Genomic DNA, 9,345 nt, shown 5'->3' with positions numbered 1-9,345 from the left:
AAGAAAATTAGGTGAAAGGGGTATTGAGTGTATCTTTTTGGGATATGCTAGTCACAGTAAGGCCTATAGGTTCTTAGTTATAGAACCTAATGATTTCATAGATGTCAATACCATAATTGAATCTAGAGATGCCTTTTTCTATGAAAATAGGTTCACTGCAATTCCTAAAGAAATTGAACCTACAACTTCTGTAGATCATCCTTTAGAATCACAAATAGAAGTTGGTGAACCTAGTGTACAACCTAGTAAAATAAGAAGAAGTTCAAGAGATAGAAGGGATAGGAGTTTTGGCCCTGACTTTGTAACCTACCTGGTAGAAGGGACAAGGGAAAAACTCCAAGGTTCTGTCTTGTTAAACTTAAGCATAGAAAGTGACCCTCAAACCTATGGAGAAGCCATAAAGTCACTAGATGTTGCTTTTTGGAAAGAAGCAATTAATGACGAAATGGATTCTATCATGGGTAATAAAACTTGGATTTTGGTTGATCTACCACCTGGGTCTAAACCTATAGGATGTAAATGGATCTTCAAGAAGAAGATCAATGTAGATGGGACCATAGAAAAGTTTAAGGCAAGGTTAGTTGCCAAAGGGTTTACTCAAAAACCCGGTATTGATTACTTTGACACATATGCACCTGTTGCTAGGATTTCTACCATTAGAGTGTTGATTGCCCTTGCTTCCATATACAAACTTCACATTCACCAGATGGATGTTAAAACCGCATTTTTAAATGGTGAACTTGATGAAGAAGTGTATATGGAACAACTTGAGGGATTTATTCTGCCAGGCCAAGAGCATAAAGTATGTAAGCTTATCAAATCTTTGTATGGGCTTAAGCAAGCCCCTAAACAATGGCATGAAAGATTTGATAAAGTCTTAGTGTCAAATGGTTATAAGATACATGAATCAGATAAATGTATATACAGTAAATTTAAGGGCGGCAAAGGTGTTGTTATTTGTTTATATGTTGATGACATGTTAATTTTTGGTACTGATATTGCAAGCATTCAAAGTACTAAATCATATCTTTCTCAAAACTTTGATATGAAAGATATGGGTGAAGCTGATGTGATTTTGGGTATTAGAATCATAAGACAGGACAATGGTCTTATTCTAACACAATCACATTATATTGAGAAAGTTCTTAAAAAGTTTAACCATTTTGAATGTTCACCCATTTCAACACCTTTTGACCCAAATATAAAGTTGTATCTTAATACTGGTAGGACTATCTCTCAACTAGGGTATGCTAGTGTAATTGGTAGTCTTATGTATGCTATGACTTGTACTAGGCCAGACATAGCATATGCTGTAGGTAAACTTAGTAGGTTTACTAGTAATCCTAGTTTTTCTCATTGGAATGCAGTCTATAGAGTTTTAAAATATTTAAAGAAAACTATAGACTATGGTTTATGTTATAGTGGGTATCCAACTGTAATAGAAGGATACTCTGATGCTAGTTGGATAACTGAGCGTATAGACCATTTATCAACCAGTGGGTGGATTTTTACCCTTGGTGGGGGAGCAGTCTCCTGGGCCTCTAAGAAACAGACATGCATAACAACTTCAACTATGGAAGCAGAGTTTATAGCTCTGGCAGCATGCTGTAAAGAGGCGGAATGGCTTCGGAATTTGTTATTGGAAATTCCGTTATGGTCTAAACCAATGCCATCGATTTATGTCCATTGTGATAGTCAGGCCACACTATCAAGGGCATATAATCATGTTTATAATGGTAAGTCCAGACATATAGGACTTAGACATAGTGCTATAAGAGAGTTACTTACTAATGGAGTAGTAACTATTGATTTTGTGAGATCGAGCCAAAACTTGGCCGATCCATTCACTAAAGCTCTTGCAAGAGATCTGGTGTGTAAAACATCATTAGGGATGGGGTTAAAGCCATTAACCTATAGTCACCAATGATGGAACATCAACTCAACACTTGAATAAACATCAAGTCTTGAGTTCAATGAGTCCAAGTACATCATATGGAGTGATTGCAAGCACTATAATCTGTATTATTTGCCATCCCAAGGTAAAGTGCTTGGTACCTGTAATGTTTAAAAGGAGAAGGCTGAGTATTTAAACTCTTAATAGGCTTATAACATAATGTTGGAGTGTCTTAGTTACAGGGGCACTCTTGATAAGCCTACCTATGTGAGTGTGGAAGTGGTGCCGCTTCCTATGAGACCTGGCTAGTCTCTAGAGCGCTCATGAAACCAAGATATAGACACAAGGCCAGTACATGTGTCGGTTTTAGAAATTGCCCAAAGAGGTGAAATCTTGTGTGTGAGACGTATCCGGTTAATCATATAGAATAGCTAGTTCAAAGATACGTCTACTATGCAATTCTGGTTAACTTTGATATGTCCTCACTAAGTGAAGGTTCAAATCGAGAGATACCTTCATCTATGCATAAGATTTCCAAGCCTGATGAGAAAATTTTCTTTGATTTTGAAAATGGTGGGGGATTGTTAGTGATTTTGCATTTTCAAAATCATGTATATTACATGTTTTAGTGTTTTGGAAAATGTTTTATCAAAAGCGTTTGGGAAAAAGAAAATGTTTTCTTGGAAATATTTGCTTTTACAAAAGGATGTAGAAGTGTAGTTGAAAAAGATAGTTCCACATCGGATGAGAGAAAAGAAAGAGAAGGGCTTATAAAGCACTATCTTTTCTAACTCTTGTTGATTGCACATTGGGTTGAACCCATGGTTGGCCCCGCGGGACGGTGCAACGCACCGTTCGCACACGCGCACGCGCACGCGCGCGCGCGGCGTGGGCAATGGGCTATAGGGCGCATAGTGGCGCTTTATTGGCGTTTTTTTAGGCGCACTTTGCACTTCGCACGTACGCAACGTCGCGAGGAGCGATTGGAGCCTTTAATTTTTCCAGATTTGATCTGCACCGTTGGATCAAGATGAAGGTGGACCGGTCAAATGGTTCGCAGGCCCATCAAGCCGAATGGTTCAGTTGGGTTGGGCTTCGGTTCGGGCCTAACGGTCGGCCCAACGGGCCCATGACTCCAACGGTCAAAGGGTGTGATCAAATGGGTTGTGTCCCTTTCCCCAACGGTCATGTGCCAAGGGGGTGCGATCCACACCATAGATGGTTGATCTAACGATGACTGGGTTGGAGAGAGGATTTACTCAAACCAACAGTCACCTCTAGAATCGATCAGGACCATTCAATATTAATGGGTGCGATCTAACGGTCAGATTTCAAACATTCTGGAAAGGTGCCCTGTAGAGGTGTTTTTCACACTGAAAAGACACCAGATGGTCTATAAAAAATGTGCAAACTTCTTATTTCAGATAGAAATCGAATTGGCAATTCTGACTGATTTTACACTCTCTTCTACACTCCTACAAAAATCCCCAAGTATTTCTACATACTGTTTTCCTTTTGTTTACTGTTCTAGATACTGTTTATCTGCAGAAACAGAATCTAGAGATTTCTCTAAGGCTTGAAATTTCGGAAGGGCATTTCGGGTTTGATTCCGCTAGTGCTACGCGTCATCAAACATTAGTAGGGCTTCCCTACTAGGCTTCATTGTATCTTGGAGGCAATTCGCGGATCCCCTTTGCACACCACTAGTGGGGGCGAATCTTGTCTTAAGGAAAGTGATATCACGCCTTGAAGCAACAAGTTTCTGTTTTCTATCATCAACAGTACCCTCAACAAATTTTCCAACAGTGTTAACGTTGAAAAAGCATGAAGACTGCTCCTAATGAAGGTGATAAAGATGAGAACCTATATAAAGCTGAGGAAAACTGAACTTTTGGTAGGAACTGATGGTTGATGCAAGTTGATTCAATCCCAGGAGAATCCTCACTCTGATACCAACTGACGTAGCAGATCAAACGAAAATCATAACAAAGGTGTACGATCGGAAAAAAGACCCTAGAATGCACTGGGAAAGAAGAAGAAGAACCGTAGAATCCACTATAAAAGAAGAGAGAGAAGAAGAGAAGGGAGAGGTAAAGAGACAGATGGAGAGAACGTATGTGATATTTCTAATATTCTTTGGACTTACTGTTCCTACACTCCAGCTTAGATAAGCTTATCTGCTCTCGAGTGCAGAAACAGGGTGGGCCCACATTGTTGGGGTGATCCAAAGCATTCATTTGGAAGGCCCTATCATAGATAGGGTGTCCACAAAAAATCAGCTCCATAAGATCATCATAACCCTTGCATTTGTGGATGGGAAAATGGGTAGATTTATGGACAAATAGTGTCTGTCTATTTTCCCCTCCACTATTGAATGGGTAGGATGATCCTACGGATCTGATTTTTGGTACACACCCTATCTATTGAAGGGCCTTCCGAATGGATGCTTTGGATCACCCCATAAATGTGGGTCCACATGATTTACCAGCACTCCAGCACAGATAAGCTATCTGTGCTCGAGCCCATAAACCTTTTTCCGATATTCTTTATAGATAATAACTCATGATTTACAATCACTTATATAAAAGAAAGACAATCCCTAACTAAGTAAACTTCTTTTAAAAGAATATCCTAGAACCCTACCACATAAAGAAAGCAACTATAATTAGAATTGTAATCGTACTAGACTTAGGAAACAAAATACTAATAATTTAAGAAACTTAGGACCATCTCTCCAAGAAGGAAAATAAATAAATAATTAGTAACCTAGTGTCCTACGTCAGTATGGCCTACTAAGTGTATACATAGATCCTAGCCCTCCGATCCATGGAAATCTTTACAGAATGAAGGATTATGATCGTCCCATGGAGAATCAGGGCCAAGCAACGAATGGTTTAGATTACCCAAAAATGTGGGCCGCATTATATCCTTTTTTTTGTCAACCCTTGCATGCAAGGCCATCCATAAGTGAAGCATTCCTCTGAAATCGGATTAGTTTGTTCGTGTCACGTGAAGGAGGCCTAAATTGTTCTAGTTTTATATGTTGTGTGCGCCTACTTTTCAAAAAGTTCTATGGGGCCCACTTCATAGGATGATCCAAACCGTACATTTGTTGGGCTACAACCATAGATCATCTCCATAGGATGATCCTAACCCTCTAATATGTAGAGGCTCAATGTAGAGTGTTAATATCATCCTATGAAAATGAACTGCGGTGTACACCCTATATGCGTTGCGTGCTAATAGTAATACCCAACATGGAATTCTCCGCCCCAACTACGGGATATCATCTACAGTTTCGGTAAGATCACTAGGCCTATAAAATGCTTGGCCAAGCGGATTTGATAAATGGTTTATCAAAGGTTTTACTAAAACACTTGATTATTTTTAAATGATATTGCAAATACATTTGTGGGCCCTAATTGCTTGACTGGAAAGTATACCATGAGTGGGCCCAGGGAGTAGTAGTTGTCTACAACTCATTAGATGTGGAATAGAGAGAAGACTTGCACATATTAGATGTAACTAGGGTTATAATGATCTGACAGTCATATTCAGGGTTACGTCTCGATGGAGGGCACAGATCCAATGCAATTGTGGTTGTTAACTACGGTGCAAGATCCCAGTGGGGCCCATCATTGGGTTCTGCAGGATTGACTATTGGATCTTTGCAAAGATCCCACTCACAAGTCGAACAACTCATCTAAATCCTTTGGATAAGGGTCTTGTATTTACTAGATTGTACGGACGAATTAGATTCATCGCATTTGATGCGAATGAAAATATTTATGTAGTTCTTTTTGTGTATACATACTGTAGGGCGCATTTAGAATACCAGTATTTTGAAAATTATAGAATATTATGGATGGAGCTTTTATCCCATTGGATGGGGGGAAATAAGTTTATTTAATTAGAAAAATTAAATAACAAATGTGTATTTAGCTTATAAACTCATTTTACTAAAACAATTATAACTTTTTAACCTCTAGGACAAAATGAGTATGTAAGTACTCGTTTGGAACAACTTTGAAAGGTTTACAACTTTGTAGTTTATGTCTTTTTCATATTCGTCCATATAATAGTCCAAAAATGAAGTCGAAAATTAGCTAGCAACTTTGTAGCGGGAAAGTAGAAAAAAGAGAGAATGTATGAGAGCTTTAAGAGATATTTTGGAATTTGATTTGAGCTAATTGACAATGTTTTTCAAACTGGAAAAATGTGTTTTGATTTGTGGGAAACACATCCAAATTAGTATTAAGATTTCCAATTAAATTTTGTTTCTATTTAATGAAAAAGATAAAAAAACTGCTTTTCTTAACTAACTAGTTTTCAGGAGAATTAACTGAAGATTTTAAAGGAGGAAAACAAAAACTATATAAACACACATAGGAATGTTTTCTACAGATGTTTGGCTGGGAAAATGTTCTCCCTTCTTCAAGAGAACATCCAAAATTTCTCCTCTCCTCTCTCTCTCTTCTAGTTTCTCCACTTCTAGTTGTAGATTTTGGAAAAACCATTAAGTTCCATCAAGAAAATTCATATTTCCCATCCAAAGGTGCTGATATGATCAGCGTACACAATTGAATAAAAGTTATTCAATTTTCCTTCGTGCAACTTGAAGGAATCCATCGGTTCAACTTGTGGGTCCGCGGCGATGAGATCGATCGTGGCCGTTCGAGGAGTAGATCAAGCATATGTTATTGTTGCGGATAGCTACAAAGGTAATAATACTACCGTTTGTTTTATCTAAATCACCATCAGATCATCTAGACCTTAGGATCCTAGATTTAAGGGCAAAATCGATGAGAAAACTTTTGTTCTACGTGATTTGTAGTTCCGATGTGCGTAGCAATTTCGCCCTGGAGTTACAACGCTTGCAACACTATTGTAGGCCCATCCTACTGAACCAGTTGGGTGAATATAAAAAGTGGTTTTTGCAAAGGAGGTTTTCTACATTGTTTTATTTGCGGAAACAGTTCTAGCTTGACAATTTACAAATGGGAAATGATAAATTTGGCCCCTTTCTTTACATGGGACTTCCAACTCCAATGTACGTGGAAATGAGGTTTTCTACATTGTTTTATTTGCGGAAACAGTTCTAGCTTGACAATTTACAAATGGGAAATGATAAATTTGGCCCCCTTTCTTTACATGGGACATCCAACTCCAATGTACGTGGAAATCAGGCCCGTTGAATCCTTCCCACGTGAAGTACATCTGCCCCTCTGCAGTCATAGATACAATGCAGCTGGCTGTCCCAACTAAACCAAAAAAGAGCAGATATATCAAATTTTGCAAATCAGGTCTTGCCATTAATTTGTGACCAAAATGTCTTCTTGCATATAAAGACATTTTTTTGACAGGAAATGATATCAGGACAACCATGTTTTAATAATGGTGCAGTGAGAGCCATTTGGAACTGAGAAATCCTTTTGACAGCTCTTTAAATACTAAATGACAAGATACACTAGTGAAAATATCAAAAGATGGCTCTGCAGATATCATTTCCCTTCTTGACTCGTAAAATTTTGATGTAGGAATTGGTCTTTTTACAAGTCAAAAGAATCTGCCACCTCAAGGTTGAGACTTGAGATAAAGGCCTCAACCATTGAGGCTACCTCAAGGTTGATTTGCATAATCTGAGTTGCAAAATTCACACAAATGTGATGACTCTATTTGTAAATTATCAAAATAGATAACTGTTTTTGCAAATAAACCAAACTAGAAGACCTCTTTTGCAAAACCACCATATAAAAAAATATTAAAAATGATATAGGGTGCCTATATCAATCTGGGCCCCAAGTCGATGCTCTTTCAGACATGGTTTTCTTACTTTTCTCAGTCCTCGCATTGAATCAATTCCATGGCGGGTGGATCTCTGAAGAAAAAGCATAATAAGCGATCTTCGATCTCTCCTACCATGGCGTCTTCGTCCCCACAGAAAACCCTTTCCCCTTCTTGTCGATTCAATCTCCGAAGAAACTCTCTCCCTTCAATTATTCTCCTTCTCTGCGTCGTTGTTCTCTTTTACATCACTTCAAATAGAAGTTTTGTCGCCCATTCTGCCCTAATTTACTCATTTGAAGTACTCAATGAGTTCCCTCACGATCCTAAAGCCTTCACACAGGTTTTATTTATTTGTTATTTGTTTATGAGATCACTGTTCCCTTGTTTGGTTTGCTTATTTCTACTAGGAATTGGATATTGGTTTAGTAGATATCATGAAAAATGATATTATTGTTTTCTTTTGAATGGTTTCTACGAATTGATGCGACATAGGTCTGAATCTCATTGTATCGTAGCTGCAAGGCCACTCTGCTTGACAATTGGAAGAGTTTTTTTCTTGTTGAATGGTTTTTACGAATCGATGCGACATAGAGCTGAATCTCCCTTATGTATTAAGAAAAATAATATTTTTGTTGAATTATCGAAAAATGTTTTGTTTTCTTAAATTAATATCAAATTCTTGTTTAACTAATGTTGTCATATTGATATGTGATGTATGGGATTAAGAAGAAGGCTACTTGACAATTGGAAGAGTGTTTTTTTTCTTTTTTCTTTATATGATTCATGCAACCCTAGAGTATACTTTTGATTTTCTTTTTAAAATCTGTGGTTTGGGTTTCGAGATATGTGCATTGAACTAGGAATACATAAATTTGTCTTGCTGTCCTTGTGAAAGAAAACAGTCGATTTCCACGAGTCAACTCAAGCCTACTACTAACGGGACTTTGGATAACCAATCTTACATAGTTTAGCTAACAATTAATTATACTTTTATAAAGTTGAATGGGTTATTGATTAATCTTGATAAGTATTATCTTCCCCATAATGGACTCAACCAGGGACAAGTTAAATTCTTAGGTACTATGCTTGGGCCATGGAAGATTCTTCAAAAGCTGTTGAATCATCCACATATTGTACATGGGACAAATAGAGGTAGCTTTTTTTTTTCCCCTCACAAGAATGCATGTGAAAATCAACTAACCGGCTGCTAGGTGATTCTGGTTCTTTCTCCCCTTGATCCTAGTTTCAATTCCCTTTGTTTAGGAGGTGAGGTTCAGGTCAGTAGGATGGGGCGGAGCACTCCTTTGCTCACCACTAGTTTCTAGAAAATGTCTCTTTTATCCGGTTCTGTCTCCTAAATTCTTTACTAGCTCAAAGGTTTTCTCTTTATTCTTTACATCTTAAAATAATGTAATTTGCAAACGGGTTTGTAGTTGGTGTGGCTAATACTAACACCAATCAACCTATTCCAGTATAACTTGAAGGTGATCAGTACTGTCTTTGGTCCTAATCCTTATTAATATTATCTGATTAATACATATGCTTTCTTGTAACCGTCACAATCTCACCAACAGCCTTATAATTTGTTGTCCAAGAATTGGTGTAGATCTATATATTTAGATGCAATTTATTATGCTTTATGAAGCCAGCGAGCAATAATGGTT

At 37.8% G+C, this 9,345-nt stretch overlaps 1 protein-coding gene across 1 annotated transcript in view; it reads left to right on the top strand.

Moving 5' to 3' along the window:
* Positions 1-7,685: 7,685 nt before the first annotated feature.
* QC (glutaminyl cyclase) overlaps positions 7,686-9,345 on the top strand; it is a 35,169-nt gene continuing 33,509 nt past the window's right edge. The window contains exon 1 of the mRNA XM_077389338.1: positions 7,686-8,021. Within this exon, the coding sequence (XP_077245453.1) occupies positions 7,758-8,021 (264 nt within the window). The 5' untranslated portion in view covers positions 7,686-7,757. The remainder of the gene's footprint in view (positions 8,022-9,345) is intronic.

The sequence above is a fragment of the Tasmannia lanceolata genome, unplaced genomic scaffold (genome assembly GCF_043159265.1).
Source record: "Tasmannia lanceolata isolate RefF3 unplaced genomic scaffold, GAP_Taslan_0.1 ptg000008l, whole genome shotgun sequence".
Taxonomy (NCBI): Eukaryota; Viridiplantae; Streptophyta; class Magnoliopsida; order Canellales; family Winteraceae; genus Tasmannia; species Tasmannia lanceolata.
Note: the sequence above shows the minus strand (reverse complement) of the source record. Positions and strands in the feature narration are given on the sequence as shown.